The sequence below is a fragment of the Salmo salar genome, chromosome 19 (genome assembly GCF_965601325.2).
Source record: "Salmo salar chromosome 19, fSalSal1, whole genome shotgun sequence".
NCBI classification, from domain to species: domain Eukaryota; kingdom Metazoa; phylum Chordata; class Actinopteri; order Salmoniformes; family Salmonidae; genus Salmo; species Salmo salar.
The window spans coordinates 12627697-12644492 of record NC_138309.1 but is presented as its reverse complement, the minus strand read 5'-3'; the positions used below and the strand labels follow the sequence as shown (position 1 = coordinate 12644492).

At 40.3% G+C, this 16796-nt stretch overlaps 2 protein-coding genes across 4 annotated transcripts in view; one reads left to right on the top strand and one right to left on the bottom strand.

Annotated features, from left to right (window-relative positions):
* The window catches only part of dok6 (docking protein 6), a 77759-nt gene extending 74925 nt beyond the window's left edge, over nucleotides 1-2834 (top strand). Inside the window, exon 8 of the mRNA XM_014157186.3 lies at nucleotides 79-2834. Coding sequence (XP_014012661.1) covers nucleotides 79-227 — 149 coding nt within the window. The 3' untranslated portion in view covers nucleotides 228-2834. The remainder of the gene's footprint in view (nucleotides 1-78) is intronic.
* Nucleotides 2835-16257, bottom strand: cd226 (CD226 molecule). 3 transcript variants are annotated; one of them, NM_001139914.1, is given in 6 exon segments: nucleotides 2835-4224; nucleotides 4379-4433; nucleotides 6813-6912; nucleotides 8951-9331; nucleotides 14464-14838; nucleotides 16020-16086. In NM_001139914.1, coding segments are annotated over 6 exon segments (1104 nt in total). In that variant the 3' UTR covers nucleotides 2835-4098.
* Nucleotides 16258-16796: the final 539 nt, after the last annotated feature.

Sequence of the window (16796 nt, the reverse complement as noted above, 5' to 3'; positions counted from 1 at the left end):
GCACTGAATGACCTAGTATGGACTATAGCCAGAGAGACTATCCTTTTCCTCACCACTGTCTTCTCCTGTTGTTTCCAGGTACTAGCCTGACGATGATCCCCCGTGCACAGACCTTCCCCAGCTTCCTCTCTGAACAGACAGAAGAGCAGTCCTCTCAGCACCAGGAAGAGGCACTTTCTCCCTCCAGTGGCTACGGCTCAAACTGCAACCAGGGGATGCTCCAATGACAAGCACTTACAGGACAAACCTGGACATTCCAACACTTTAGAAGGCTGTAGAAATATGTATAGGAACATGTATAATATGGCATTGTATGTTAATAAATTATGACGAGTGTTAATTGTAGAGCGGTACATATATATATATTATTCTAGACTTTTTTGTACCCGTTGTGAGACAACATAGGCTAAAACAATTGCACCAAAAATATTTCTCTTGTAGTTTTCAAAAGGGAGACATACTGTACGTGTCATAGTGTTTGCGAGTACTTTGGGTCCTTTCACTGTAAAGTCCCTTGTTGGTTAGCCTTTTTTTCAAACTGCATATCATACATTCTGAAATGTCAAAAGTTTATGCAGATTGCAAAGCAATGCTGAAAAGGGTTATGTTTGTAAGTTGTTCATGTCTTGTGACTGAAGGTCCAAAAAATTGGAACATGTTTTTCATCCCATAATTTTCCCCACACTGATGTTCTGACACCTGCTGGGTCCCATTCATTAGGGAAAACTCATAACATTCTGAAATATTTGTGGGCTTTTTAGTTTACCTGCAACAAGCACCACGTCCCGCCATTCAAAATGGTTTGCCTGTTCACGAGTACAGGTCTGAGATAGACGCTGTAGGCAACATATTTAAAAATCTATACAAATGATCCCAACTTTCAAACGCATGAACAAAACCATACAATGAAAATATTAACAAATCTGACTAGCACCTATAGGCTACATCTAAGTCCAACTTGACTAGGACCTACAGTATAGACTATAGCCTATTTAAGGCTGACCCTTGTGAAAAAGCAGTTTATTTGGCTTCTGTTTGGAGCACTCAGACTGTGACCATGCTTGGTCTAACTATTGATGTTTCCCAGACCTCTCGCCCTGTCCTCCAGCCACAGTACGAAGTGCCTTCTGACGCATGCAGACTGAAGAGTGTGACACTATTGTACCAGACACCCACAGGCTTAATCTCTGGCCTGGGTCCGTGTCTGCCATTATTGTAGTATATCTACGCCCTCAGCTCCTCTTAGGTGCAAGACATTCTGAAAATAGTATTGTCCATTTAAACAAAAAAAGACTTGTCGTCTGTCATTATCTGAGAAATGATAGTGTCCACAAATTCACAGATGGTAAGAACACAAAGTCAATATTCACAAGAAAAGACAATCAGTTTATTGAGGTATACGGATGAGCAAATCAGTCATTACACTCTTATCCTTTTGAGCTACTTCCTTTCTTTGTTGTGTGAATTATTTTGGTCAAAGTTTGAATATTTATTTTCATAGAGGTAGATATGTTTATATGGAATCCCAGAAACATCCAGGGCACAGTATAAAATAATATCATGAATATCATATGTTTAGATCTCACAGTTACACACAATTTGCTGTTTGTTTAATTACTGTATATTATAAGTGAATCAATTTAACCTGAACATGGGTTGGATGAACAAAGAAAGTGCCCTTCTACAAAAGGTTCTCAGTATCTATCTGATACAATGATAACTGGGTGAAACTCACTACTGCACACCTGTGTTTAATGTAATTAATCCATCTCTACTATTTTACACAACTGTAAAGGGAGAAAGTAGTTCCATTTTGTTTGTGATGAGTGTTTATACAGTTGTGGTAGGGAGAGAAAGTAGTTGTAGTTTGTTTGGAGTATTTATACAACTGTGGTAATGAGAGAAAGTAGTACCAGGTAGTTCTGTGACATTCATTATTTGTTGTTTTCCACTTTTCATGTCTTTCTCACACTGTTTATGTCAGCCACATCTTGTTTGAATATAGTATAGAAATAGACAGTAGACGTTTTCTGTCTTCAATGGTACTACATTACCAGTGGTGGGAAAAGTGCCCATTGTCATACTTGAGTAAAAGTAAAAGTGAAAGTCACCCAGTAAAATTCGACTTTTTAGTAAAAGTCCAAAAGTATTTGGTTTTAAATATACTTAAGTATCAAGAGTAAATGTAATTGCTAAAATTTACATAAGTATAAAAAGTAAAAGTATAAATAATTTCAAATTCCTTATATTAAGCAAACCAGACTGCATAATTTTCTTGTTTTTTAAATGTATGGATATCCAGGGGCACACTCCAACACTCAGACATAATTTACAAACAAACATGTGTGTTTAGTGAGTCCGCCAGATAAGAGGCAGTAGGGATGACCAGGGATGTTCTCTTGATAAGTGTGTGAAATGGACCATTTTCCTGTCTTGCTAAGCATTCAAAGTATAACGAGTACTTTTGGGTGTCAGGTAATTAGTATGGATTAAAGAGTACTGTATTTTAAGGAATGTAGTGAAGTAAAAGTTGTAAAAGTAAAGTTACCCCCAAAAAAACAGACTTAAGTAGTACTTTAAAGTATTTTTACTTAAAGTACTTAACACCACTGTACGTTATACAATGGTAATGTTCCTACAGTACCACCTCAATGTTAGTTTGATGTTTGTGTCTAAATAATCACACACTACATGCTTTTGTGTTTCGTTACTTTGTCATAATATTTGTTAATAGCACTTTTTAATAAATTGAGTGTAGGATTACGTTGTTCACTCACTAAATGTATATATGTAATGTTTTTTTTGATGAGAGAATAAATTGAATGTACATGTTGTCAAGGTATAAAGATGTTTTATTTTTTTTTATTTTTTTATGACAATACATTTCTGTGCCGATTTAACCAACACGCAACAGGGCTGAATGCAGTTGCTATGGCAGGGATTCAAACAAAAGCGCATTGTAGAGAAGCACATTGCAATATGCTTTAAAAGTCAATGTTCCAGACATTTGCGGAGATCACATTCACGCCAAGCACTGCGGATGTCAGCACATGCGTAAATTACCTTCAAAAGTAAAGTGCAATGCCCTTGTTTACAACACACCTTTGATTGAATCCCGGCCAAACACTCCCAGAAGAGACCAACTCATGTCACAGTAGAGTAGGTTTTATTTAGTCCACATGGGGTCATTAAAGTCACAGAGAAACACAGTATCAGCACCTATTGTACCGACGCAGACAAGTAGGCTTAATAAATTAACAAGACTAAAACCCTGTATTCCGAATGTAAATTGTCCATTATTCTTTCATTTTTTGCATCCTCCTCTTCCTCTTCTTGCTGAGAGCCCAGACATCTTTCATTCCCAAGACCTCCATTTTATTCTCAGCTAGGAATAGAATTGCATTTTTTGTCCAACAGTGTCAGAAGAATTTCTAATCACAGCATTCATCTAGATTCTACAGCTAGAAAGAGAAGAAATATTTCATCTATGGCTTAGATATTCGAAAAAATACAATAGTACAGTATGTTTCCATTGACTATGATAATTTTGCTGAATTAACATGTGAACAATTCCATGAAAACATAACGTTACAGAATTCTATAAGAACCTACAGGACCCAATCTGTGTAACTACAACAGGAAAACACAGCATGCCCAGGGGATGGAACAGCATGACCGGTTTGTTCATTGTCACACGATTGAGTTAGGGACAACTAAGGATTTGAATGGAGCTGGGAGGCGTTTAATAACAGTTTGTTATGGGGCGGTATTACTGCATGTAAAGCCTTCAACAATATATTATACAAAATGAGTGTTTTACATATTATTAGTAGCAAATGTATATCTAAACAAACCGTCAATGTTTCAAGGGATTACACAGAGTTGCATAGATTGAGAGCAAACAAAGTGTAAGTCAGACTGATACATAGTTTAATTGAAGTAGGCCTACTTTGCAGTTATATGAATGATTCTGTCCCACAGTCTTTGACCACTATAAGCGGTTGAATATATTCATGAATGTTTCAATGGGGAGACTGTGGCTGTGCCACTGTTACAGCATGACTGGGGTCAAACAGGTCTGTAACACAGTACTTCTCCCTATCTCTTCCTTTTAGTGTGTGAACGTACGGTGTGTATGTTGCCGTACACTGGGCTATCTCCTCTCTGATTGGTCCCCTTCCTCATCCTGTCATACACAGGAACGTTCTCATAGGTGTTGCAGGACTACAAAGACATTAGACATTAGAGCTATATTAGAGATATGTTAGAGATGTGCCACATTATTGAAACGCACTGACTGATACATGGAAACAAGATATAGTGCTATTTTATTAGTATCCACATGATTAGGAAATGACAAGATATGTTATATTCTTACCCGGCTCTGAGCTGGATGCAGTTTGGTTATGTACTTCTCTCTCATCTTCTTCTTTCTGAAGAGACAGACAGAGAGACAGATAGATAGAGAGTCAGAGAGGCAGACAGGCAGAGAGACGGGTAGAATAGCTGGTTATTTTGGTCCAGAAGCATACAACCATATTTACACTACCGGTCAAAAGTTTTAGAACACCTACTCATTCAAAAGGTTTTTCTTTATTTTTACTATTTTCTAAATTTTAGAATAATAGTGAAGACATCAAAACTATGAAATAACACATATGGAATCTTGTAGTAAGCTAAAAAGTGTTAAACAAATCTAAATATATTTGAGATTTGAGATTCTTCAAATAGCCAACCTTTGTCTTGATGACAACTTTGCACACACTTGGCATTCTCTCAACCAGCTTCATGAGGTAGTCACCTGGAATGCATTTCAATTAACAGGTGTGCATTGTTAAAAGTTAATTTGTGGAATTTCTATCCTTCTTAATGCATTTGAGCCAAACAGTTGTGTTGTGACAAGGTAGAGGGGTGATACAGAAGATAGCCCTATTTGGTAAAAGACCAAGTCCATATTATGGCAAGAACAGCTGAAATAAGAAAAGAGAAATGACAGTCCATCATTACTTTAAGACATGAAGGTCTGTCAATACGGAAAATTTCAATAACTTTGAAAGTGCAGTCGCAAAAACCATCAAGCGCTATGATGAAACTGGCTCTGATGAGGACCACCACAGGAAAGGAAGACCCACAGTCACCTCTGCTGCAGAGGATAAGTTTATTAGAGTTACTAGCCTCAGAAATTACAGCCCAAATAAATGCTTCACAGAGTTCAAGTAACAGACACATCTCAACATCAACTGTTCAGAGGAGACTGTATGAATCAGGCCTTCATGGTCAAATTGCTGCAAAGAAACCACTACTAAAGGACATCAATATGAAGAAGACACGTGCTTGGGCCAAGAAACATAAGCAATGGACATTAGACCCTGGTGGAAATCTGTCCTTTGGTCTGATGAGTCCAAATTTGAGATTTTTGGTTCCAACCGCTGTGTCTTTGTGAGACGCAGAGTAGGTGAACGGATGATCTCTGCATGTGCGGTTTCCACTGTGAAGCATGGAGGAGGAGGTGTGATGGTGTGGGGGTGCTTTGCTAGTGACACTGTCTGTGATTTATTTAGAATTCAAGGCACACTTAACCAGCACGGCTACCACAGCATTCTGCAGCGATACGCCATCCCATCTGTTTTTGGCTTAGTAGGATTATAATTTGTTTTTCAACAGAACAATGACCCAACACAACTCCAGGCTGTGTAAGGGCTATTTTACAAAGAAAGAGAGTAATGGAGTGCTGCATCAGATGACCTGGCCTCCACAATCCCCCGACCTCAACCAAATTGAGATGGTTTGGTTTGAGTCGGATGGCAGAGTGAAGGAAAAGCAGCCAACAAGTGCTCAGCATATGTGGGAACTCCTTCATGACTGTTGGAAAAGCATTCCAGGTGAAGCTGGTTGAGAGAATGCCAAGAGTGTGCAAAGCAGTCATCAAGGCAAAGGGTGGCTATTTTGAAGAATTTCAGATATAAAATATATTTGAATTTTGTTTAACACTTTTTTAGTTAGTACATGATTCCATATGTTTTATTTCATAGTGTTGATGTCGTCACTATTATTCTACAACGTAGAAAATAGTAAAAATAAAGAAAAACCCTTGAATGAGTAAGTGTTCTAAACCTTTTGACCGGTAGTGTATATGGATGCGTTTTCATTCAAGCTAAGAAGATGGACTGTGCATTTTTATGAGTGAACTCTGAGGAGCCAGGATGTATTAGTTAACTCATCATACAGTGAGGGAAAAAAGTATTTGACCCCCTGCTGATTTTGTACGTTTACTTTTTCCCCCTCACTGCATATCTCCCCACACACACATACTGTACACTCCTAAAGCCCACACTCTACTGGAAGTACAGCACCTACACGTCTCGCTAAGAAAGCAAAATGAAAGTGCACTCTCCGCGTAAAACTCAGTATGAGCAGTGGCCCGCCTTTCAGATATATGGTGCAGGGGAGGGACGGAGGGAGTGAAGGAAGGTTGGGGAAATGGAATTTCACAGCAAAAAGTTTATTCTCTAACAAATGAGTACCTATCTCCAGTAGCCTATTTACCTCTAACTGGGATGACTAATGCATGGTCTGTGAGAGGTATTTTACTAGTAAGAATATGTGGAACTTTTACATTTATCACATACAGATCACATCCAAATGAAGTTTGACAGTGTAAAGGGGCAATAGGTTCAAAGGGGCCTTCTGCAAATAAAGTATTCATCCATGTGTGTCCACTGAATAAGTTTACCTAGGCTAAGAGTAAATATAACTGTAAATTGTCCCTGCATGAAGAAAGAAAGAGTATAGAAAGTCAACTCTTACTGTACCTTTGCCACACAACCAGTATTACAATGACAGAGAGCAGCAGTAGGAGTCCTGACACTCCCCCGCCAATGTAGATTAGATACTCAGACAGGCTGAATTCAACTGAGAATGGAGGGAGAAAAGAGAGAAGGAGGGAGAAAGGGAGGGAGAAAAGAGGACAGACGGCTTTAATCTGTGTTTCCAAAATGGTAGGTCCTGACTGATGTGTGTAATTCCTTTACCCGTTGTGTCTTAAAGAAAGGGTAGAAACATCTGGGTAGAAATAGTTTGCTTACCACTTATCTAAACACCTCCCTCTCGCCTTAAACACACCACTCATCTAGAGAATATCAGTAATTCAGTTTTGCACCTGTACCAAACCGCTAACGGTCTTTGCCACATCCTGTGTCACTATGTCACTCACTGTGTGTATGATGTCATTGTTAGCAGAGTTGCATGTGTATACACAGCCTAATTAATACCTTGTCTCTATGCTGCATCTTGATCTATGCTGAACAAAAATATAAACGCAACATGTAACAATTTTTAAGATTTTACTGAATTACAGTTCATATGAGGAAATCAGTCAATTGAAATAAATTAATTAGGTCCTAATCTATGGATTTCACATGACTTGGAATACAGATATGCATCTGTTGGTCACAGATACTTAAAAAAAAAAAATGAGCCTCAGGATCTCATCACAGTATTTCTGTGCATTCAAAATGCCATTGATAAATACAATTGTGTTTGTTGTCCTTAGCTTATGCCTGCCCATACCATAACGCCACCGACACCATGGGACACTCTGTTCACAACGTTGACATCAGCAAACTGCTCGCCCACACAATGCCATACACGTGGCCTGCGGTTGTGAGGCATTTGAGGCGGCTTATGGTAGAGAAATTCATGTTAAATTCTCTGGCAACAGCTCTGGTGAACATTCCTGCAGTCAGCACACCAATTGCACACTCCCTCAAATCTTGAGACATCTGTGGCGTGCTGTGTGACAAAACTTGCCATTTTAGAGTGGCCTTTTGTCCCTAGCACAAGGTGTACCTGTGTAATGATCATGCTATTTAATCAGATTCTCGATATGCCACACCTGTCAGATGGATGGATTATCTTCACAAAATGCTCACTAACAGGTATGTAAACAAATTTGTAAACAAAACAGTTTCGAGAAATAATGTTTGTGCATTTGGAACATTTCTGATCTCTTTAATTCCAGTTTATGAACATGGGAGCAGCACTTTACATGTTGCGATTATATTTTTGTTCAGTGTAGATCATCATTGGAAATATGAGGTTGCTTTCACAGGGGACTGGTCTACACAGGCTTTCAAGGTCTCAATGTTACGGTGCACTGAAATACTGTATTTCACTGTATTAGTGATTATTATACTCAAGCTCAGCCCTAAGACGCACATTGGTCCTAATCACTTCAGGGAACTGAACTGGCTTTCAGTTCATCTCCGAATGGTGTTTATCAAACTGTTGATGGTTTTTAAAGTTATACATGACCTTGCCCCAGTTACCTGTCTGGATATTCTAATTTCATTACACTCTCATAGCCATCACACAATCGTAAAAATACTTTAAGTACTACTTAAGTATCCGTACATTACTTTACTATTTTACTTTTACTTCACTACATTCCTAAAGAAAATAATGTAATTTTTACTCCATACATTTTCCCTGTCACCCAAAATTACTTGTTACATGTTGACAGGAAAATGGTCATATTCACACACTTATCAAAAGAACATCCCTGGTCATCCCTACTGCCTCTGATCTGGCGGACTCACTAAACACAAATGCTTTGTTTGTAAATTATGTCTGAGTGTTGGAGTGTGCCCCTGGCTATCCATCAAAAGAAGAAGAAAAAAGTTTGAAATGGTTTTTACCTTTACTTTGGATACTTAAGTATATTTTAGCAATTCCACTTACTTTCGATACTTAAGTATATTTAAAACCAAGTATTTTATTTACATTTACTCAAGTAGTATTTTACTGGGTGACTTGAGTCATTTTCTTTTAAGGTATCTTTACTTTTACGAGTACTTTTTCCACCACTGTGTATTAGTAATTAAGTTCAATGTCTGAAATTACCTTTGCTGGTTACAATTAGTGGGGTAATGTTTTAACTCTGACCTCTTACCTGGGCTAAGTACAGTCAGCAGCACAGTGGTGGTCTGTACCCCAGCGTCCGTTTTGAAGAGACATCTATATAAACCTCCATCTTCCTCGCCCACGTCATTGAGCTGCAGACGTGTGTCCAGTCTATCTGAACAGTTCACTATCCCCCTGTGTGTGTAGTCTACTCCAAACAGACCACCATTCTCCAGCCGACACTTCGCCAGTATGCCCACGCCACTGCCGCTACCATGGTCTAGCTTCTCGACTGTGACCTCATACACGGTCCCGTTGTGCTCGTGGTTGCAGCTGATAGTCAGGTTGTCGCTCCTCTCTGCGATGAGTTCAGTGTCTGCTTGGATTACCTCAGGCTCAGGTTCTCTGGTGTGGATGTTAGCATCTCCATCTGTGATCCAGGGAAATTACAAAACAAAGGCAGAAAATGCAGAGAAAATTCACATTACCTTATATACAAAAGTATGTAGACACAATTTCAAATTAGTGGATTCAGCTATTTCAGCCATACCCGTTGCTGACAGGTGTATAAAATCGAGCACACAGCCATGCAATCTACATAGACAAACATCGGCAGCAGAATGGCCTTACTGAAGAAAATTTCAGCTTGAGCTGCCCCAGTCAACTGTAAGTGCTGTTATTGTGAAGATGAAACGTCTAGGAGCAACAACAGCTCAACCGCCGAGCAGCCACACACAAGCCCAGGATCACCATGCGCAATGCCAACCGTCGGCTGGAGAGGTGTAAACTCGCAGCCTTTGGACTCTGGAGCAGTGGAAACTCGTTCTCTGGAGTAATAAATCACGCTTCACCATCTGGCAGTCCAATGGACGAATCTGGGTTTGGGGGATGCCAGGAGAATACCTGCCCAAATGCATAGTGCCAACTGTAAAGTTTGGTGGATGAGGAATAATGGTCTGGGTCTGTTTTTCATTGTTCTAGTGAAGGGAAATTATAACGCTACAGCATACAATGACATTCTTGACGATTCTGCTTCCAACCTTGTGGCAACAGTTTGGGGAAGGCCCTTTCCTGTTTCAGCATAACAATGCCCTCGGGCACAAAGCGAGATCCATACAGAAATGGTTTGTCGAGGGCTTCGCGAGTGGTGCAGCAGTCTAAGGCACTGCATCGCAGTACTACAGGCGTCACTACAGACCCGGGTTCGATCCTGGGCTGTATCACAACGGGTCGTGACCGGGAGACCCATAGGGCTGTGCACAATTGGCCCAGCGTTGTCTGGGTTAGGAGAAGGTTTGGCCGGGGCGGGCTTTACTTGGCTCATCGTGCTCTAGTGACTCCTTGTGGTGGTCAGGTGAACAGTGTTTCCTCCGACACATTGGTGCGGCTGGCTTCCGGGTTAAGCAGACGGGTGTTAAGAAGCGTGGTTTGGCAAGTCACATTTCGGAGGACGCATTAGACTCCTGAGCCCATTGCAGCGATGATCGGTGTGGAAGTATTTCACTGACCTGCACAGAGCCCTGATCTCAACCCCATCGGACACCTTTGAAATTAATTGGAACGCTGACTGTGAGCCAGGCCTAATCGCCCAACATCAGTGCCGACCTCAGTAATGCTCTTGTGGCTGAATGGAAGCAAATCCCCGCAGCAATGTTCCAACATCTAGTGGAAAGCCTTCCCTAGAAGAGTGGAGGCCGTTATAGCAGCAAAGGGGGGACCAACACCATACCAATGCCCATGATTTTCAAATGTTGTCCACATATTTTGGTCATGTAGTGTATATGTAGTGACATGATCAATACACACACACACACACACACACACACACACACACACACACACACACTGGCATAAAGCACTTTCTCTGGGCCCCACACAAGGTCGGCGTTCGGACAAAGCTTTGTTTTAGCTAATGTTTATTGGTAGGCCTATTTGGTTGTCATTTTATCAGGTTAAGCCTAACATTTCACAAAGCTATTTTAGACCACTGTAATTACTTTTTCAATATTTCAAGTTGGAAATTCAAACAGTGCAGACTGTCCAATACATTTTCGATACAACGGAATACTAACCAGCTACCAATTTGATATATACGGTTGCAGTCGGAAGTTTACATACACCTTAGCCAAATATATTTAAACTCAGTTTTTCACAATTCCTGACATCTAATCCAACTAAAAATTCCCTGTCTTAGGTCAGTTAGGATCACCACTTTATTTTAAGAATGTGAAATGTCAGAATAATAGCAGAGAGAATTATTTATTTCAGCTTTTATTTCTTTCATCACATTCCCAGTGGGTCAGAAGTTTACATACACTCAATTAATATTTGGTAGCATTGCCTTTAAATTGTTTAACTTGGGTCAAACGTTTCGGATAGCCTTCCACAATATATTGGGTGAATTTTGGCCCATTCCTCCTGACAGAGCTGGTGTAACTGAGTCAGGTTTGTAGGCCTCCTTGCTCGCACACGCTTTTTCAGTTCTGCCCACAAACCTTCTATAAGATTGAGGTCAGGGCTTTGTGATGGCCACTCCAAGACCTTGACTTTGATGTCCTTAAGCCTTTTTGCCACAACTTTGGAAGTTTGCGTGGGGTCATTGTCCATTTGGAAGACCCATTTGCGACCAAGCTTTAACTTCCTGACTGATGTCTTGAGATGTTGCTTCAATATATCCACATAATTTTCCTTCCTCATTATTTTGTGATGTGCACCAGTTCCTCCTGCAGCAAAGCACCCCCACAACATGATGCTGCAACCCCCGTGCTTCATGGTTGGGATGGTGTTCTTCGACTTGCAAGCCTTTTTTCCTCCAAACATAACGATGGTCATTATGGCCAAACAGTTCTATTTTTGTTTCATCAGACCAGAGCACATTTCTCCAAATAGTACGATCTTTGTCCCCATGTGCAGTTGCAAACCGTAGTCTGGCTTTTTTATGGCGGTTTTGGAGCAGTGACTTCTTCCTTGCTGAACGGCCTTTCAGGTTATGTCGATATAGGACTCGTTTTGCTGTGGGATATAGATACTTTTGTACCTGTTTCCTCCAGCATCTTCACAAGGTCCTTTGCTGTTGTTCTGGGATTGATTTGCACTTTTCGCACCAAAGTACGTTAATCTCTAGGAGACTGAATGCGTCTCCTTCCTGAGCGGTATGACGGCTGCGTGGTCCCATGGTGTTAATACTTGCGTACTATTGTTTGTACAGATGAACGTGGTACCTTCAGGCGTTTGGAAATTGCTCCCAAGGATGAACCAGACTTGTGGAGGTCCACATTTTTTTTCTGAGGTCTTGGCTGATTTCTTTTGATTTTCCCATGATGTCAAGCAAAGAGGCACTAAGTTTGAAGGTAGGCCTTGAAATACATCCACAGGACCACCTCCAATTGACTCAAATGATGTCAATTAGCCTATCAGAAGCTTCTAAAGCCATGACATACTTTTCTGGAATTTTCCAAGCTGTTTAAAGGCACAGTCAATTTAGTGTATGTAAACTTCTGACCAACTGGAATTGTGATACAGTGAATTATAAGTGAAATAATCTGTCTGCAAACAATTGTTGGAAAAATTACTTGCATCATGCACAAAGTAGATGTCCTAACCGACTTGCCAAAACTATAGTTTGTTAACAAGAAATGTGTGGAGTGGTTGAAAAACGAGTTTTAATGACTCCAACATAAGTATATGTAAACCTCCGACTTCAACTGTAAATATATATATATATATATATATATATATATATATATATATATATATATATATAGCGGGGACTGATAGTATTATAAGGAATTAACACAACAACTTTCAGTCCCAGCTGGGAGAGAGCGCGACGATGGCTCATGTCATGCAGGTTCCGGTATACAGGACAGCTGTCCTGTATACCGGAACCTGCATGACATGAGCCGTCGTCGCGCTCTCTCCCAGCTTGGACTGAAAGTTGTGTTAATTCCTTATAATACTATCATTATAATACTATAATTCCTAAAATCACTACTTTACTAGAAATTGTTTCGTTATGCAGTGTACTATTTTATAGCTATATATACACACACTATCTTTAGCTGCGATTTAGGTGTTATTTATAAAACATTATAAATTGTATTTATAAAATGACATCAAATAGCCTAACAGTGAGGAAAAATGTAGTTGGCTTGAGGATAAATTCAGGCATCTATTTTTGAACTTTGGCTAATAGCCTACACAAATGGGCTGCAATTTTCAAGGTAGATTAAATTAGTCCTAAATCAAATTAAATCCAATTTGAGACTCCCCTTGTCTCCTGTGTGCAAATGTTTTCACCATGACCTGTATGTTCAGGTTGTAGGCCCAACTTATTGGCAACCGACATTCCTGAGACATTGTGCATTACATGTCCATTGAGCTGCACACAATTTTAACTTAGTCTTAAATTATGCATGCCAAGTTATACCAGAGATAATGCACTGTTGATGTTGTGAACCAGCGTTTGAGTTGTATGAACGAAAATCGCATTTTTTCTATATATTTTTTTGAAATCCTCAGTAACTCTTATCAGCTATAGATAATATCTTTGCATCTGCCAATGTATTGGCTGTTTAGTGTCCAGACGACCTGTCCCCAGAGTTTCATATACAGTTCAACTATTTCCATAACGTGTTGAGACCGGGAATTATGGAGAATTAGAGGCTCAATTAAAGATGTTGCAGAACTGCTTTATTTGAATCACTCTTCCCATATGTTGCTATGGCAATCAAGCCGTTTTTACCATCCCTGTAGCTGCCGCTTCTTCTGAGCACTAGCGGTTCTGGGGGGGGGGGGGGCAGTGCCCCTGTGACAACAATTTTGGACCCCCTTGTGGCCCCCCTAAATGTGGAGTATGAAATCATCTTTACATAACTAATTTTTGCTATCGTTCTTTTTTTACATCCGTTATTAGACAGTGGCAACGATGATGATTATGAACATGGTCTTTTGCCTGCTAATGCCTGCAATGTAGTGAAGAAAACGATATGACAACAATAACATCTAATGTAACTGGCCCCAGCTCGGTCCCCCCAGTTGAAATGGTCTAGAACCGCCACTGCTTCTGAGATCGTTTTCTAAACTAAAACTCAAAAGAAGTAGGCATACATAGGAAACAGGCTCTCGGTGTGATGTGCATGTTTGAACACTTGAGTAAACTCCACTCATTGCACTGGCACCGTCTTAGCCTTGACCACGACATTTGTTCGCCGATATCCCCCTTATACCGTCAATCAGTTGATTATTTTTATTTTTCAGGACCAGGTGCACTTTTTCAGTCACTTTCCTGAAGCCCAAGAAACAAACATTTAGTTTCCTAGTACATATGGAAATGAAAAAGCTTTATGAAGGAAATACTTTATGGAAGGTTACTGTCAAAATGATTTGTTAATGTAGATAAGAAAATAGACATCGATGAAAGGTGCATGGGCATTGTAATAACACTCTGGGATTGATGAAAACAATCACCATTATCAGTCAAAGTATTTGGTACTAGCTAGTCAAACTCTATTGTAGACAACATATTCTAAATGAAAATACACAAGAAGTCCTAGACAGTACCTGCTTCACTACCCGCATCATCCTCTTCTACTGTCCCTGTGTCCTCCACCTCCACCCTTATGTCTCTGGCCCAGGATCCTTTAGGAAAGGTTTGAACAGAGCAGTGGTAGAGCCCTGCGTCCTCCTGGGTGACCTTACTGATGGTGATACTGCCATCCATGGGTGTGGTCTTCTGGAACTGGATCCTGGTCTGGTAGTACTGGGAGATGGACACTCCGTACTCAGGGTGATACACAGCTACAGGGGCCTTCTCAAACCGGATCAGTTTGGTCCAGGAGACCATGCTGAGGTTCCCTTCCCATGGACACACACACTCTAGAACCATCCCCTCCTTAAGCTTCACCGTGGTAACACCATCTCTCTGCTGCACAGAAACTGGACATGGCAGAGGGCATGTTTTCATACATGTGTACAGTATTACATTTATCTAACTTTACCTGGTCAGTTCATCAGGAATATTAGTAATTCTCAATAACCATTCTGACCTAAGGTTATCTCCAGTTTATTTTTATTTGGTAATCAGATTAATTGCATCCCGTGTAGCTCAGTTGGTAGAGCATGGCGCTTGCAACGCCAGGGTCGTGGGTTCCATTCACACAGGGGACCAGTACAAACATTTATGCACTACTGTAAGTTGCTCTGGATAAGAGTGTCTGCTAAATTAATAAAATGTAAATATATATATATATATAATTGATATGGAGTTGCAGTCCTTAGTACATAGTTAATCACAGGAATTATGACATGGAAATGATGCATAGAGAATGAAAAGCCTGTAAGCAGAACCTTCATCACGTAGTCAGCTGCTCCAACTGAAGATGGAGCAGTCATCAAATACATTTCCCTCTTTAGAGTCTCTCCCCTGGGTATCACTAATTTGGAGAATATTAGCCCACACAAATCAACAGAAATGGCAATAGCTGATGATCAAACAAATCAGTCGATCAGACTTCCATCTAGACAACCGATAAAAAAAAAACAATCCCTTGGAAAGATAGCTAGTCTGACAGGTATAGAAGAAGTGTCTTTTCACTGTATTAGTCCTGTTAAGGCAACAAGGGAGCGTTGCCCATCTAAAGACTAACTCATTAACATGGACTCTGTCCTGGGTGTGTAAGAGTAAAGGGACGTTTGAGAAGCTGATGAGACGGTTGGTGTTCCTGTATTCTCCTAATTAAGAGTTGAAGAGAGAATGTCTGAACGCAGTCTAATTGTTATGGAAACATGCATAGAGAATAAGGGCAATGAGAAGTCAAAAGAGAATCCGCCTTTGTAGTTTTAATCCTAACAGCTCATGGTATGCTATCTTCAAGCAAATAAATAAATACTAAAACACATCTGGGTGAATATTTCAGTAATAACGTTTTATGTTGAGACTTTTAAACAGCAGTAAACTTAAATGTTTACCAAACGTAAGACAACAAATAGCCTACCTAACTAAACCAACAACTTTCAATGTTCTGCGTTTATAATCCATAGTGTACAAGTATACAAAGAAAGTTATATTTCCCTGATCAACATTACTCGTTAAAATAATAAAAGTGACATTCCCATACCTTTGAGACTGGAGAGAAAGATGAGGAGTACCATGAAGTACCAGTGGTCCTTTTGTACAGCCTCCATCTTGGCCCTCTGAGGCAGAATGAAAGCTGCATTGATGAGATGAGTGGAGAGGCAACAGGGCTGCACTTCCTACTAGCTGTCTCTCGCGCTACAGAGAAAGATGACATCCCAAATGGCAACCTATTCCCTATTTAGTGCACTACTTTTGACCCAAAGGGGTCTGGCCAAAAGTAGTGCACTAGACAGGGAATACATTGCCTTTTGGGACAGAAACAAACACTTTAGTCCACGGGAGGGGCCAGGGGGGACACTCCATGCTAACCCTTTGTTAGCTCATTCTACACAGAGGGACACTTTATATGCAGGGTTGGTGGTGGGTGGAAAGCTTAGTCCTGCTAGCTTATTCTATCAGGCTACAACAGAGAGGTGCTGTGTGTTGCAGTGGTTTAAGTGTAAACTATAGACTAGTAATTATAAAAGATCTATTTAGATACTGGGAAATATTGTGTGTAGCGACACTTTCGGTGTGTAATTCTGCAGTAGCTCTGGTTAGCTGTGTGTTTGACTGAAATGTGGTGTTGGGGTTGACACGACCAGAGGTGACATCTCCCGTTTCCAGCCACAGTTCCACCACTGTTGCGCTATCTGAAAATGAAAGCCTTTCCTACACGGGCCTCATTTAGAGGAAATGGTATCATTGTACTTATTCATGGCTATATCTTGGAGTTGTCTTATAAGGTATCAGGTTCAGAACATCATTCTGAAACATT